The sequence below is a fragment of the Coregonus lavaretus genome, assembly GCF_964263955.1.
Source record: "Coregonus lavaretus genome assembly, chromosome: 18".
Lineage (NCBI taxonomy): Eukaryota > Metazoa > Chordata > Actinopteri > Salmoniformes > Salmonidae > Coregonus > Coregonus lavaretus.
Genome location: NC_140005.1, coordinates 25440307 through 25457493, shown reverse-complemented (window position 1 = coordinate 25457493; position 17187 = coordinate 25440307). Strand labels below are relative to the sequence as shown.

At 44.1% G+C, this 17187-nt stretch overlaps 1 protein-coding gene and 1 pseudogene across 2 annotated transcripts in view; both read right to left on the bottom strand.

The window, feature by feature from the left end:
• Window positions 1-717: 717 nt before the first annotated feature.
• LOC311145497 (pecanex-like protein 4) lies at window positions 718-9269 on the bottom strand. The gene is made up of 11 exons (XM_084181750.1): window positions 9085-9269; window positions 7794-8546; window positions 7498-7677; window positions 6784-7313; window positions 6596-6696; window positions 6321-6443; window positions 5744-6104; window positions 3746-3849; window positions 2551-3650; window positions 2222-2408; window positions 718-2026 (listed from the first exon to the last, which is right to left on the bottom strand). Exons 2-11 carry the CDS (start codon window positions 8489-8491, stop codon window positions 1775-1777), a joined length of 3636 nt encoding a protein of 1211 aa, XP_084037876.1. The 5' UTR covers window positions 8492-8546; window positions 9085-9269; the 3' UTR covers window positions 718-1774.
• A 3853-nt stretch (window positions 9270-13122) lies between these two features.
• Window positions 13123-17187, bottom strand: part of LOC311145607 (leucine-rich repeat-containing protein 9-like) — a 33292-nt pseudogene continuing 29227 nt past the window's right edge. The window contains exons 24-26 of the transcript in view: window positions 16485-16571; window positions 15989-16147; window positions 13123-13133 (exon numbers count right to left, since the gene is read on the bottom strand). The product of the transcript in view is annotated as a leucine-rich repeat-containing protein 9-like (transcript). The remainder of the gene's footprint in view (window positions 13134-15988; window positions 16148-16484; window positions 16572-17187) is intronic.

Here is a 17187-nt window from a genome sequence, read left to right as displayed (position 1 = left end):
TGACCAGACATTTTAGTGTCAGGGTTTGGATGGACAATGTCACCCTTTGGTTCAGTTGTGTTGGAGGAAAGCTCAAGAGGGGTATGTCTATAAGAATAAGATAGGAAGAAAATGCACACTGTCGAATGTGTCATTAAACATTCCACAAAGACAACTTAATTAACAAGTGTGCAGATGCTGTCTAATATTCTATCTAAAGCCTCAACTTGTTTCTTGATTGACAGTGAAGTATCTTCCCAGAATATAAAATGCTGTGGCTATATGCGTTTAAAAAATCAGAAAAACGACTTTAAAATTAAGCTCTCGCTTACAGGAAGCAGACTCTGCTTACTTCACAAACCCCAAGACTTCCCGAAAGGCACATTTTGAAGAGGATTTTGTTTCATTCCAAATGCTTGAGCTCCACATTGAAATGGGTTAATTGCCTCCAGAGGTTCAAGTCTTCTGTTTAGCTGAAAGGAAAAGGTTTTAGGAAGTTTTAAAAGGCTGGCAGCACTCTTTACAAGGCAGAAGAATAGAGTGGAAAAAGAAACACTAGCTTCCTGTCACCTCTAAAATTAAATTACTATCTCAGAATTGCAGGAGGAACTTGAAATTGTAATTAATCATAGATATATTTTTTGGAAGGTCGAGTATCATTAAGTAATGCACTGACCACAAATCTGTAATGAATGTCTATAGCACTGACAAATCTCCAGTAAACAACAGACTATCAGGTTTCTTTGGGGGAAAAAATGCTATTTTAAGTATATACAATTACACACCATACACAAATCACAGTATACGAAAACAGTATGTACAGAAGAACATGACAAATACAATTTTGTCTTAAACTGTAAACAATTGAACTGTAAACAAAAGGATGCCATCAAAAATTACTAACCACATTACAAAGACTGCAAAGTCCTACCCAAGGCACATCCTTGAAAAAACGAAATCTTTGTCCCTTTTTGCCTTTGGGAGCATTACATAACAGTATTTGAGGGAAAACATTTGCAAGATAAGTTTATCATGTAATTGGGAGCACTGTGTTGGCGGTCCTCTTCTGGGGGAGGTGGTTGTATCTGATCACATTAAGTATTTTACATTTACATTTTTAGTCATTTAGCAGACGCTCTTATCCAGAGCGACTTATAGTTAGTGAGTGCATACATTATTTGATTTTTCATACTGGCCCCCCGAGGGAATCGAACCCACAACCCTGGCGTTGCAAACGCCATGCTCTACCAAATGAGCTACATCCCTGCCGGCCATTCCCTCCCCTACCCTGGACGACGCTGGGCCAATTGTGCGCCGCCCCATGGGTCTCAAGTACAAGTCTCAAGTACAAGCGATAAGTTAGATAAAAACAAACTACAAAAAACATTTGCAACTACAGTACAAAAAGAAAACATTTCATTGACAAGTGATACAACTCTTTGTTCCAGAGTATGTGAATGATTAAAAAACTATTCTGAACAAACGTGTCCCTTGTAAATATATTTATTTCCCAGAACACTTACATTTCATTGTTTGAACTAGTACCACACATTTGGTAATTCATACAAGAAAACTGGCGTAAAATTTTTGGACATAAGTATGAATGAAACCATTTGTTTGGATCTGCCTTATATGTGCCCTCCTAGGATACCCTCTAGTGAAATAGACAGGTTACACATACAGGCCACAACATTGGGCCTACCCAGTGATAAAGCTGGGCAAACCAGAGACAGGGTGTTTATAGGGGGCCAGCAGAGGAGTCTGAAGGTCCCAGGGAGAGGAGAAGGGTTGGGTGTTAGAAGCAGGGGAGGTGCAGGGGGACAGAGGAGTAGATTGGGTACCCCAGAGGGGGGTCGGCTGCCTGGACAGTGAGGTTCCTCAGCATGATGGGGTGGGCCTGGATGCTGTAGCGCTCCTCGTCATCGTTGGTGGCGTAGAGCAGCTCCCAGGACAGGTTAGCCCACTGGCCACGCACCCCCTCCCCGTTCAGACGGCCTACCTGAACCAGCTGCTCCTGCAGGGACAGAACCCGCCCTGTGTAAGTGCCCTGTGGAGAGAGGAGACAGGCAGGTAGGGGTCACTTACTGTACTGACCACTGCCAAAGACAGGACCACTTAATACACGCTACCAACAAAGACCAAGTTTATGGCTAATCCAAAGAACAGGTGTTTGTTAGGTTACCATAGTGAGCTACTTAGTAACAACAAAAACACTGAGGCGTAGTGTGGTGAGTAAGGTTACCATGGTGAGGTCATGGCCCAGCGAGAAGAGGAAGGGTTTCTCCTGTAGGACACCGTCCTGCCAGCCTCTCTCAGCCACCAGGCCGATGTACCAGTCCCTCTCATACTCCTCCAGGGTGCTGAACAGCTCCTCAAGACTCTCCATGGGCCCCAGACTCGCCTGATCAAACAGCAGCTTGAAACTGTACCTGAAAACAAATAGATCAGGAGTTACAGGGACAGGCTTTGGATATAAACATTGAATATGTATAACACACATCCAGTATACAAGTTTTAGATTCTCTAAATTGGGTACAAACTACACCCATGTTTCACCCCTGCCATCTTTACCTGAAAGCCTTAAGTGCAAGCTGGTAAAGTTCTTTGTTTTCAGAGAGCCACTTCAGACCCTCTGTCCAAGGCACGTCCCCACAGTAGACCCTGTAGACATAGCTGGGGCTGGTGAAGGCAGACTCTGCCCCCAGGGAGATGAGGCATGACAGGGCCACCTGGGCATGGAGGTCCCTCAGCCCCCCATCCTCCTTCAGGGCTTTCGCCACATCCTCCGAAGCCTCGTCCTGAACGGCCAGCGCCAACCTTCCCAAAGTGAACCGAAACCATTCCTCAGGGAACAAAGGCCTGAGCTGCTGCAACCGGGATGGTAACAAGGGGGCTGTCCTCCACCCAGAGGGCAGGCTGAACAGCTCAGAGTGGGGGCAGCTGAAGTTTTCATGGACTAAGGTGCCGGAGGACTCTGTGGGGGGGACTTCAGGGTTCCTGCCTTTGTCCACAGCTGGCAGACCCAGACCCAAACCCAGAGGCTGCAAGGGCTGAAGGGCCATGTTCTCAAACAGACTGTCCATCTCCACAGAGCCTGGCAGTGAGGGCCCTGTCTGGAGCACTGTGTGTCCTAGCTGGGCCTCCGTACTCACCAATGCCACTGTCCGCCTGGCTGGCTGAGGCCCAAACAGGTCATCCTCATCTGACCAGTCACCGAAGGAGGTCAAACTGGAGCTGTCCCGTCTAAACCTGAGAGAGGAGATGTTGGACTCCACCATGACAGCCTCTGCAGGCTGGGTGACAGTCGATTGGCCAAGCTGAGGGGACTGGGACTTCCTGCCCCCGCCCCCTGTCCCCTCGTCAGTGCCCCAGGGGAAGGCCTTTCGTCTCTGGACACAGTTCCTCAGCAGCAGCCACACCAGGGCCTTCAGGAAGTCATCCTGGAGCTTCCTCAGGTTGTCATGCGAGTCAATGATGCCCGAAAGCACATTGCGGGCGTCGGAGTAGACGCGCACAGGCAGGGCAGCACATGGGGTGAGGGCGTTACCCCAGTGCAGGTTTATCCCCTGGTTGAGGCCAAGCCGCTCAGGGCGCTCAAAGGCCCCCTCAAACACCTCATCCACCCTCCGAGCCTCCACCGTGTGGCACGAGGTCTCCTGCAGCTCCAGACCCTGAAACAAAACCACCGTCAAATCTGTTGTCTATACTGCATGTTCACCACAAATTTGTGATTCAAACAAATAACAACCATTAAAAGAACCAGTACCTTGATGTTGACAGTACAGTAGCCATATCCTCTCTCTAAGATCATGATCCAAACCACACGGTCCTGGAAGCGACCCAGGAAGTGGGAGCCAGGAGTCAGAGCACCTTACGAGGGGAAGAAAGAAAACAAGCTTAGGCCTATCAGCTTCTTCATACACTTACCCCCAGCCAAGCTTTTTGACAAGGCTGATTCTCTATTCATAGCATATTCTCATCGCAGCCTTTGAGTGGTGTTAGATTTGGACTCAGTCATCCCAGTGGTCATTTATTATTATAGGACATGCAGTCAGAGAGATGATGTCCTCTGTGGTCTGGAGATGATAAAGCTTGGAGTACATACAACATATACATAGACAAGTGCCCCCTGGTCACACAGCTCTTTCATTTTGCATCAGTAGTGAGTCTCTCGGCTGGCTTGACTGGATAACTTGGCTGCCGGATGAGCTGCAGGTTGACGCTTACCATTTCAGTTGTACAGAAAGGTCATGATACAGTTTAAACCGCCTGACTGCACAGAGATCTAAATATTGAATTCCTTCTCTGCCCTGGACTTTCCATTAGTCTCTAAATATTAATTATTCTTATGGGAGTAGACTTTGTATGAGGGGGCCTTTCATTTTTGGTTAACAGAGGGGAGAGAGGACAGACGTTTTGGTAGTGGCAGAGCGATGGTTGATTTTGTTTCAAGTTTGACTAGTGTTCTCATTGCTCAAGGATAATGTCATATCCCATAGCGACGTCTCGGAATAGTCACAGATGCCACCCCGTGATGGGAAGTGACACCTTGTGCGTTCTCCGCTCCCGCTCACTGATGCACGGCCCCCAATGTCACAGAGGGGGCAAAGGAAAAAAGAGAACACTACACTCCAAACCCTCCTCTTTCTACTGTGTGTATCAAGACCAAACAAGCACTTAGCCTAAATGATACATCACAGCTCAGGCACCCCCAGCTAGCCAAGAACACAATAAGATAGAGTGATGACATCACTGTAGCAGTCTGTCTGTTTTGAGTCGTCAACCCATAAATAATGAAGCTTGTACTTGCTCTGTTTTTTCCTTGCCCCCTTCCTGACAGCAAACAGAGCACTGAACAACATTTTAGAAGCGGCTCCGGTTGGGTTAAGAGTATTACGAGGTTAATGGTGTGGAAACATTTGGATGTAATGAACACAGATCAGTGTGGTCCTCTGTAGCTCAGCTGGTAGAGCACGGCGCTTGTAACGCCAAGGTAGTGTGTTCGATCCCCGGGACCACCCATACACAAAAATGTATGCATGCATGACTGTAAGTCGCTTTGGATAAAAGCGTCTGCTAAATGGCATATTATTATTATTATTATTATCAGAGTGAATTTGTTCAGATCACTTCACAGGAAGCACAACTGGATCCTGCAAGCTTGCATTATAGCGGGCGGCTCTACTGAGCGACTCACAACAACATTCCTCTTAATATGAAACCATAAGAGGCTTCCCCCATCCGGCTATTTCAGTCCCTGCTCGACTGATCTAAAAGTTGAGCTCTATTAACACCTTGAGAACATATGCTCAACACCTAATGCATTATCTCAATTAAATGATCTAGGCTCTTTACTGTGAAATGTATACTATCAGTAACATGGAAAATAGTATACATTTCACAATAAAGAGCCTAGGTCAATTTATTGAGATACTGCATTAGGTGTTGAGCATGTTTTCAGTTGACTCTTTTACCCTATTGTTGGGAAAATAAGACATTCATTTTCCAACCACTAGCAGTAACAACAGAACACCATTTCAAATACTTTTTGTTTCCACCAAGATTGTTTTTTTCCCCTGTTTTATTTTTACAATGGCATACATTTAATCAATATAAGCTACATTATTTTCACACAAACAAAGCGATGTCTATAAATAATTAAACAGTTATATCAAAGCACTTTAACTACACCAATGAATGGGAAAAATATTTAAGAAGAAAAACAGATAGAGAGGGAGAAAACTAAAGAATGAGACCCACTAACCAAGTGATCCCCTGGCGAAGGCGCTCCTCAGAGCACAGGCCAGGCTCCCACTCATCTGCTGGTAGTAGATGGAGTCTGGACAGGGGCAGGCGGTGCCCACGGGCCCAGGCCAACTGCGCTGAGGCCTGGGGAAGCCCACCAGGAAGATGGGCAGGGTGAAGAGGGGCAGCAAAGGAGCAGAGAGCATGGCTGACAGTACCACCACAGAGAGCAGCAGAGGACACAGGGAGGCGTTCAGGGCCAGGAGGGTCCCGGCCGACTGGCGCCGCTGTTTCTTCTCTGTCCAGGAGGTCACCAGCACAGCCAGGGCAAACTTCAGCTTGGACAGGAACTGGAGCAGCCTATCACTCAGCAGGCCCACCTCGGTAGGGCAAAGAGGGACATAAAGAGTGTGATTGAACCAGGACTCAGTAGTATTGCTTTGATTTTTGTTTTCAGTGGAGAAAAACATTCTGGGCAAAAACAACAACTAGACAATGAATCAATGACTAAAGCATTACATAATGTTTAACCTGTGATCTGACTAAATGTCATGCCTCATTAGCTCTATGCCAGAAGTCATGTAATGTGTTGTTACCAGAAGGAGCTGGACCCCTGTGCCCAGGCTGTCCCACCCAGGAAGTCTGGTATCCCCTGCAGCCAGCCTCACTGACACCACCACCACCATCTGGAGCAGGGCATCCTCAGAGCTCTGCCACACCTGCACAACACAGAGACCCACGACTCAATCATCATGACCTAAATCATATTAATAACATAGTCTGAGGATTAATGGTCATGATGAGGTCACTGGAGAGAAAATCTCTCATTGATAAACATGCTTAGGTTATACATAAGATAATCCATGTGTACCACTCTGAAGGCCCGGGTGAATCCCACGCTGAGAGAGGCTGTGTGGAGCTGCTGAACAGAGCCATCCAGAGCCAGGAAAGCAATCATTGCAAAGGGAGACACTGCAAAGTAAAACAAAGTGTAATAAGATGAATGTATAGTTTTATAGTAATAACAAAGCAATGCTCTATATTAAAATATGAGCTCACCCAGATTGAGCAGCACCCTCCTGATGGCCCCAGCCACGTGGAGACCCCTGCTTCGCTGCTTGAACACCCGGACATTGGCCATTCCTCTTGGGTACAGGGGGTTGAGGAACACTCCTCCAAAAACATAGGTTCCCTGGATCTCTCGGAGAGCCCAGCAGACGATGAAGAGGACGATGAGGAGGTAGCTGACAGCAGCTTGAGAACCCCATGCCAGGTTCTGGGGCTGGGAGGGACTGAGGAAGTGATGTAAGAGCCCTGCCTCAGTCATGGCCCCCAGCAGCAGCCCCAGGTAGAGCAACAGCTCACTGCAGCCCAGCCGCCAGCTGGGAGGGGCAGGTGATGCCCCCCTACGCCATCCACTGTCACCATGGGCTCCCCTGGACCCTCCTCCACAATATGTCCCAAACTGGCTGAGATCCAAACTAAGCAGAAACCCCATGGCCATCAAGAAGAGGACCACACCCAAGGTGGATGGGATGAAGAAGGTACAAACAGGGACACATACAGACATGGCGAACATCCCCAGCAATCTGTAGGAAGGACAGAGAGCACACAGAGTCAGAGAAGAGCTGATCAAGCTCAACCAGGCCAAGGAAACAGGCATATGGTAAAGAGCTCAGGGAACTAAATCAGTGACAAGTATAATCAGATTGAACTACATGTTGACAAACTAAATGTTGACAAAAAACAACTGATGTAGTAAGGAAAATATACCTAAGGTTACTGGACATGGGAGAGCCGCCCAAACCGAACACCAGAGCTTGTTCCATGCCCCAAAGGAGGAGGGCGTCCAGTGGTGACAGCATACCCAGCGCCCACAGCAGAGGTAGGACCAGGAACACCACATGAAGCACCTGACTGGTTAGCTGGAGCTCTGGCACTGGACCTGTAAATCTGGAAGCAAAAAAAGAAGCAAAGAGTCACAAAATGTAATCAAGCCTCTCCTCTGAAAATGTATCCATAACTAGTTTCAAAATAGTCAGAGGCCAATTTAGTTATTTCTATCTTACCGATCAGCTAGGTCCACAGCTATGAAAGTTAATATGTAGAGTGGTCGGGTGAGTGGGGTGATCTCATAGGTGTCCTGTGCCTGGAATGTGGCCGTCTCTGTGGCCGTGTTGACGATAAGGGAGTACTCCGCTGTACACAGAGTCACCCAGCTCAGGACAAAGACCACCAAGGCTACACCCACACTGCCATAGAGTGCAGTCAACCTGCCAAGGAGCACATACCATGTCCCCAGGCCACAGATGGCCCCCGCCAGCACGGTGTGGAGCACCACGTTCAGCCCAAACCTCTTCCCCGGGGCGATGAACCTCACCGTCTCTGGGCCTACACAGTGGGTGAACTCCACCTCCTCCTCATCAGCCAGGATGTTGGGCACTCCCAGCCGCTCCACCATGCCATTCCTGCGGGTAGCGTATAGTGCCAGGGCCTGGACACCCACTGCTGCCCCAAGCATGAGCAGACCAGAGAGCATGGCAGCGTGGAGATCCTCCAGCAGCTGCAGCTGGCACAGCAGCGTGCCAATGCCACCTAACAGCCATGGTGTCAAGAACAAGACCACCTGGTTGACATAGACATAAGGCGGGGCGCAGTAGCCCAACTTAAAGCGCGGACCCCCCAGCACCGTCTGAGGGAAGCGCTTCCAGAAGAACTCCTGCTTGTATTCATTGAGCAGGGGCACATCTGGCCCCATCCTGACCATGCCCTAGGGGGGTGCAGGTCATCTCCCCGGAGCCGCAGTACACTTCCGTGTCATCCTATAGGACAAGATCAAGGAGGCAGCTTGAGTCATTTGTCTGCCACAAAAGGAATGCTGCAGGATATCATATTTACTCAATATAAAGGCAGCAGTTGAATAAACACCAGTGCCAGGTCAATTACTAAAATATTTATAAACAACGTAGAATACCATGCAAAAACTCATGTATTGTAAAAACCACAGAATTACAATGGTACAAACTCCCTCAACCTACCAAACATGGCTATGTATTGTTGTCAACAGGTTTGCTAGCTAAGTTTTCAACTGCTGACAAAGAGAGCTGGCTGCCTGGCTGTTACCAATACAAATTGATACAAGTTATCGCTACATTCATCTCTGGGGGGTGGCTAGCTAGCGAATGTCAGACATAAGGTTAGTGAATATTCCTTGAAATACGCAATAACATTAACTAGCTACCCTTGTAGCAGCCGATTAACGCTAGATGTCTAGATATAACTAGCAATGTTGCTAGCAAACTGTACAGTGCCTAGCTAGCTACTAGCTAGCTCACTAGGTAGTATGTTACTTAACGTTACCTATGAATAGAGAGAAGGGATATCCTTCGAATCAAACGGCTGTCTTATTAATCTTCGATAGTAAGTATGGCAATTTGTTTAGATTAAAAAAAAAAAAAAAAGATGTCTAAATGCGTCTTTCCCAGTGATAACCAATCATAGCTAGATAGTTAGCTGGCTAACAAAGCATAACCACAACAAGATGTGAGGGCGTGCGCTCCAACTAGGATAGGCGGGGTTTGCACTTTGCGACCAATTGGTGTACTGAGTAGGCGTAAAACAAAATCTGTCAAATTCCACCTATCCATCCTCTCCACCCATTCATATTTGCCTACAGTCATTGCTCCCACCCCACTCGACAGACAGACAGCCACACACACACCTATACCCATGACAAAACTCAAACAACAACCCTAACATCTGGCTGCATCAATTATATAAGCAGTATTCTCTAGCTAGTGTCTAGCCAACTGTTCAACGCACAGGAGGTTGGTGGCGCCTTAATTGGGGAGAACGGGCTCATAGTAATGGCTGGAGTGGAATAGCATTGTATCAAATACATCAAACACATGGTTTCAATGTCAGTAAAGCACTAATCACAGCAGATGTAGTTGTTATTGCCCTCAACACTTATTTAAAAGAGATAACTTGGGGTTAAACAGGATGGCAATGGCTTCATCTTATGAAAATCTTCCCTGATTAAATCAGCTTTCTTTCAGATGTCTAAAATGGTCATCAGTAAACAACAAGTCCTTTAGGTATAATGAGATGGAGGGGGTGGACCCCTTGTTTTTAGAGGGAAAATAGGACAAGACTAATACTAAATATATGTAAGAGTCAAATAAATAGCACAGATATAGTTGTTCAGGCAAAGTAAAAAACAAAGGGATTTACTACCTCAGAATGTTTTCCCTCAGGAACAATAAAAAGCACATCCATTGCTGTAATTAGAATGACATCAAATACATGGCTTCAGTCTACGCTTCTTATCCCAAGTAATTTATTTACCTTGGCACTTGCCAGTGTCTTTAATTCCTAGAGTTTATGTGCTCACCACAAAAGACTCAAAGGATTACTAATATTAATATTACATTTTAACTCCTTGTTATCATCGTTTAATACAAAAGAGCAAATCCTCAGCTCCTTTTGTTATTTTAATATAATGAAAGTGATTGTTGTTTATAGCTTGTCTGGCCCCTCCAGATGTTATCTTTTCTGTCAGGGGAAGAGAGGAAGGAGGAGGCCAAACAGGAGGATCATGGGGAGTCATCAAGATAAAACAATATATAATAATATATAAACACAAAGAAAGATCATCTGGAGCAAAGGAGATTACAATTGTTGTTGGCTAAGACTGAGGGGATGGGGTTGGACAGGAGGTTATGCTCTCATCATCTTGAAAAAAGCAATCTATGCCCCATGTAAGACACAATAAATGAAAAACCCCTCAGCAGTCATGACAACCCATATACACCCTGTAATCCTGCCACAGTGAAACTCAAATACACCCTTCATCCCCTTTTTGTCTTTTACATACAGTGCCTTCAGAAAGTATTCATACCCCTGGATTTATGCCACATTTTGTTGTATTACAGCCTGAATTGAAAATTGATTAAATTGTTGTTTTTTCTCATCAATCTACACACAATACCCCATAACAACAAAGTGAAAACATGTTTTTAGAATGTTTGCAAATGTATTGAAAATTAAATACAGAAATATCTAATTTACATAGGTATACACACTCGAGTTAATACTTTGTAGAAGCACCTTTGGCAGTGATTACAACTGTGAGTCTTTCTGGGTATGTCTCTAAGAGCTTTCCACACCTGGATTGTGCAACTTTTGCCCATTAATCTTTTCAGAATTCTTCAAGCTCTGTCAAATTGGTTGTTGATCATTGCTAGACAACCATTTTCAGGTCTTGCCATAGATTTTCATGTAGATTTCGCCTTGTGTTTTAGGTTATTTTCCTGCTGAAAGGTGACTTCATCTCCCAGTGTCTGGTGGAAAGCAGACTGAATCAGGTTTTCCTCTAGGATTTTGCCTGTGATTAGCTCCATTTAGTTTCTTTTTTATCCTGAAAAACTCCCGGTCCTTAACAATTACAAGCACACCCATAACATGATGCAGCCACCACTATGCTTGAAAATATGGAGAGTGGTACTAAGTAATGTGTTGTATTAGATTTGCCCCAAACATAACACTTTGTATTCAGGACAAAAAGTGAATTGCTTTGCCACATTTGTTGCAGTATTACCTTTGTGCCTTGTTGCAAACAGGATGCATGTTTTGGAATACTTTTATTCTGTACAAGCTTTCTTCTTTTCCCTCTGTCAATTAGGTTAGTATTGTGGAGTAACTACAATGTTGTTGATCCATCCTCAGTTCTCTCCTATCACAGCCATTAAACTCTGTAACTGTTTTAAAGTCACCATTGGCCTCATGGTGAAATCCCTGAGCAGTTTCCTTCCTCTCCGGCAACTGAGTTAGGAGGGACGCCTGTATCTTTGTAGAGACTGGGTGTATTGATACACCATCCAAAGTGTAATTAATAACTTCACCATGCTCAAAGGGATATTCAATGTCTGTTTTCTTTCTTCATTTTTACCCATCTACCAAAAGTTGCCCTTCTTTGTGAGGCATCAGAAAACCTCCCTGGTCTTTGTGGTTGAATTTGTGGTTCACTGCTCGACTGAGACACCTTACAGATAATTGTATGTGTGGGGTACAGAGATGAGGTAGTCAAGCAAACTGAATTTATTTAGGCTTGCCATAACAAAGGGGTTGAATACTTATTGACTCAACACTTTTCAGCTTTACATTTTTAATTAATGTATAAAAAATTGTAGTATAAAAAATAAAAAAAATAAAAAATAAAAAACAGAATAATGTATGCACTAACTGTAAGTCGCTCTGGATAAGAGCGTCTGCTAAATGACGTAAATGTAAATGTAAAAATGCTGGGAATTTGCAAGGACCACTGAGATAAAGCTATAGCATAATGCATACTGAACGCAGTGCATTCTGACTGTAGCCTACATTCATCTCACTCTGAGATCCCAAAGAAATACAGTACAGACACCTCAATGGAGCAGTAATGTATGGCTATGTTTGGGCTTGAGACTGGGTATGGTCAGGGGTTGGTTAAGGGTAGAGTTGCAAATGGTCACAGAATATTTGTGGAAATAAATATAGTGTTAATATGGATCCTTTTGCCTGTAAGCAACCAGTTGATGCAAATTATACTCTGTCATTGTAGTCACTACAAGCACATTTAAGTATGAGTTTGTAATCCAATGAATAATATATCAACTGAAAAAATAAATAATTTTGCTTTTTTCTTAGGATAAGAGCATGCTTCCTGAGTCGTTTATCCATGTAGAATCAGTGTATTTTCCCTTTCTATCTCATTTTCCCTCTCACTCTCTTCTTTACTGTCTGTTCTTTTTTGTTCCAGGGAGATAGACATGAAATTAATGGACTGACCGACCACAACAATAACACAATGACAGGTTTTTACAGAGGGCATTATGTCAAGATGGTCTCGCAATGGGGTATTTGCTTGTGGGGCTGTAAAACTGACTTGCAACATAATATGTACCTTTTGAAAGATAAATACAGTCAAATGTTGATGCTGCTGTATTGTGGAAACACACTTGGTTGCCATAGTAAAATACAATTTCATAATAAGCATTCAAGGAAACTGATTTGTGTTGCCATAATTGTAACCTCTACATCACATATTACACACAGCTTCGAAGTGTGTTATGAATGTGTAATATATTGTTCCTCATGACTTGGTCCCAGAATATTTTCCATTATAATGAATATAGGACTAGGCTATATCTTTCCAAAATCGTGGTATTTCTTCAACCTCTGGACACATTTGAGTTTTAATTGTGCTGTATAGTCTGTATTATTTGGTGATTGGGCTTAAACATCCATTAACGTGCTCAACCCTTTCACTTCACCCACAACCCCAACCCCCTGCACTGGAAACTGAGTAGATAGGACTAAAAATATGGTCCATTCAGCAATTATTCACAGAGTCTTGGGCTAATGGTACTCTGAATGCACAGACACAGCAGAATGTAGAGAGTCAGTGGACCGGCAGTAATGGCCCCATGTAGAGAGAGAGAGAGAGTGCGTGTGTGTGCAGCATGTGTGTGGGGTGAGGGTATAAAGCATAATCTCCAAGTGATTCACGACAAGTGCAAACATGTCTAATGATGAAGCTATACTATGGTTGCAGAGACTCACACTCACTCTTCCCTCCCTCTCCCCCCTCCCAGCCTAGGCTCCATATCAGGCAGAAGAAAACATAACCTGTCACATTCCATCCCATTAAACCAGCTATGAACCATGTGCTCTAGAGAAAGAGAGAGAGAGAGAGAAAAAGAGAGGGGAGAGAGAGTAGGAGAATAGAGAGAAGAGCACAGAGTGAGAGAGGAGATAGGATGGGGGGAGACGGCCAAGTGCATCTGGGCTCACCCAAGACTAATGCATTATTCACAATCTTTATGCTAATGTATTTTTTATGCAAAAAATACGGACAGATATATCCAAGGGACAAACATACTGTAGGAAGGACTTTACTTAGTGCATATCTAGACCTATGTACATACTGTACATACAAACCAATGCAAACATTTACACATATCACATATCCACACATACTGTACTTAAATGAGTCATGTGTAATTATCCATTGGAATATCTAATGCATTAGAGAACTCTCATCAAGCCCCAAATCTGTGCATTACTGTGCTTTTCAGTGAGGGCCCATCAGCTGCCATTTGATGTCAAGCAAAGCAAGGTAATGACAGTGCACTTACTCACTCAGTCATTAGCCCTGCTTAATGCTGTGAGTTAACACAAATTAAGTGAAGTTAAGTACATGCATTAGAGGAGCTTTTTAGGGGAGAGAGCATTTCACTCTTGCAGGAACTGGTTGCTGTTCCATACGTTTTGAACAGGTTACGTTAGCTGTAAGCATAACCTAGGGCATTACTGAACATCGACTCAACCTGGCCTTGAATCAATGTGTTACTTGGTGGAAGAGAATTTACAGCCGACTGACTGACAGTGGTCTGAGTGCAGGGAGGATGGAGCACTAGGGACACCTAGTGGTCACAATGGTGTCACTGTGTGTGGGAAACTTAACACTCGCTTCATGGTGGTGTTTATCATTAGCTGGGGGCACAAATAGGGCATAGATGTGCTTGTTACACCCAGATGATATTTCATTTCCCTCTGAGAAGTTTCAGTGCTTAATGGGATAGTTCACCCAAATTACAAAATGGCATATTGGTTTCCTAACCCTGTAAGCAGTCTATGCACAAGGTATGACAGCAATCCATGCTTTGGTTTAGTTTCCACATGCTAACGTTTTAGCATTTGTGGCACAAATCCCATATTAGCATTTGTCGTGCATCATGTCCAAATCATCTATAAGTGACTTTGTTGAGATTCAAAATCAATTTGAGATACTTTCGGGGGATTTGGACATGATGCGCAAAAAAAGCTAATATCGGTAACATGTCTTGAATGGGATTTGTGCCACGAATGCTAAAACATTAGCATATGGAAACAGTGCCAGGGAAACTAAACCAAAACATGGATTGCTGTCATACCTTTCCATTGACCGCTTACAGCACGTGTCAAACTCATTCCACAGAGGGCCGAGTGTCTGCGGGTTTTCACTAATTAGTAAGGAACTCCCCTCACCTGGTTGTCTAGGTCTTAATTGAAAGGAAAAACCAAAAACCCGTAGACACTCGGCCCTCCGTGGAATGAGTTTGATACCCCTGGCTTACAGGGTTTGGAAACCAAAATGTTATTTTGTAATTTGGGTGAACTATTCCTTTAAATACTGTACTTATCAGAGGACAAGTCTTGTTTCTGGTAAAAGTTATAATACTGAGCAAGAGTAACATGAATACGGCAATGATGGCAAGTAAGTCAGCTCTCACATCACAAGGGCCAACTGTAAGAGATCACTGGTTTATTTGCAGTAACAGTCCATGAGAGACGCCTATTAGAGGGAAAACCATAGTGGTCCTTTAAAAATAGGCTAACATGCTGAAACTGACAGATCTCTGCAATCCATTTGGACATCATTCAAGGTTATGGCTCCATCTGAGTGACTGCAGATTATTGTCCACAGAGAGGTGTGCTAAAGCTGGATTATCCACTTGTTGGGGATCCATTTGACCCGATGAACACAACATGCCAGATTCACACGCCCTTGCATCTGTGGGTGTTTTTCCTATTTTTTCCCGTTTTGGAGGCGAGGAAAGGAGTATGATGGACGTGACTCCAAACCTCACAGTATTAAATAGATTACAGTGGTCACTGGTTGGAGAATAACAGTTGTGGTTAGAAAGAGGCAGTTGTTCATGCCACACTCACCTAACATAGGGACACTGTATACAGCTCTTTTCAAGTATCATCAGTTCATTGGTCCTGAACACATTGGTCAAAAAAGTAAAAAATAATTTACCTGAAAAATATAGACATACATTTGACAAAGCATACAGCATTTATCAATTCTAAACAAACTAAAGTAAAGGACATGATCTGCAGTTGAGTTATCTACAGTCTATAGAGCAGAAGTTGAGCTGATTTGCAACTGCACACACAGGAGCATCAGGATCATTCCATTGCTGTACTGGGGGTTTAGGAGCACCACCGCTCTGGAATATGTAAAATAATAGCATACACACACACAGGTAAGGTTTTGCAGTGTATCCTCTGACATGTCAAATATAATATCATAAAGAGTAATTACATTAGCAAGCACGACTAACTATCAGCATGCACAAGATTAAGTGGATCAACCTGCAATAGAGGGAGGTAGTAGCTTTTGCAACAGTTAGTGCTGCAACACAAGGGCCTGAGTTTAGATTATTTACCTACCTACTGTCCTCTTGGTTGGGGTAGGTAATAAGGGCCCTGTACCTGTTAGGCAGGAGGCCAGTGGTTGGCAGTGTGCTTGCCGTTCTTCTGATCTGCCTGAAGGTCCTCTCTGCCTGGGCACTGCCGGCATGGTTGGCAGTGCTGCTGTGCTTTTGCTTCTTGTCTGAGATGGGAATTAACACAGTTGTGTGAATTAAAGTGGTGCCTCTGACAGGATGAGAGTGTCAAACCCTAATGACTGGAGAACCGAGCCTAATGAATCCCACAGTATAACCAAAGAGAGGGAGAGTAAGGCGTACAATCTCTGTGTTGGTTAACCGACATAAAAGTAATCAGTTATTAACATGACAGCTCTGTCCATCATGGAGGTGAATGAAACATTAGTGTTCCCCATAACAAGACACCTGTAGATTATAATGTTGGTATTTCAATAATATTGATATCATGATGCACTGTGCAGATGTACTGTGTGTGACAGATGAGAAAGAGTGCTAACTAACGTTTGGGTGTGTCGTGGGGCAGTGCTTCGTCCAGGTTGCAGGCAATTTTCCCTCTAAGCTGCGCGGTGCGCAGCTCTCCCGGGACTGCTGCACAGAAGAAATATCAGCCCGTGCAGAGAAGCACGAGATTGAACTTCACTCAACTTTCTAGTTTTCCCCTTTAGTTAACACTATCAACGTTTCCCTCTACTGTGTGAATTGTGGTCGAATCAATGCTATATTAGCGACTTTCAATGCAACACACCAAAACAAAACAAACTATGCAATATATTTTCTTGTAGGCAGAGCGCATTGAGTAGGATTCTATTGCATTGACAGGCCCATACTCTACACAGATCGGTGCGCCATAACCAATCAGAGCTGCAGTATCCCTATATGCAAATAGACCATTGCCATATATGGATTTGTGCCATTCACTTTGAACTGGACTGTGTTTACAGCATGAGTGGTCACGAGTAGATGCGCTTGTTTTGAGATCAAAGCAAGAGCTGCATGTAGCCAGGTGTGTACATTTGTTAATATTCTTTGCTAGTAAGTGAGTTATTAGCCCAGTTATAGCTAATTTCTAGTCAGCAATGGGGGAGTGGTTGCTTCCTACAAGAGCACAAAACTTGTGCATTTCAAGCCATCTTTGAAAAGCAAGTCAGGTAAAGAGCTTTTTTTCTGTCTTAAAGGGCAGTGTTGTATTTTATTAATTTTATTT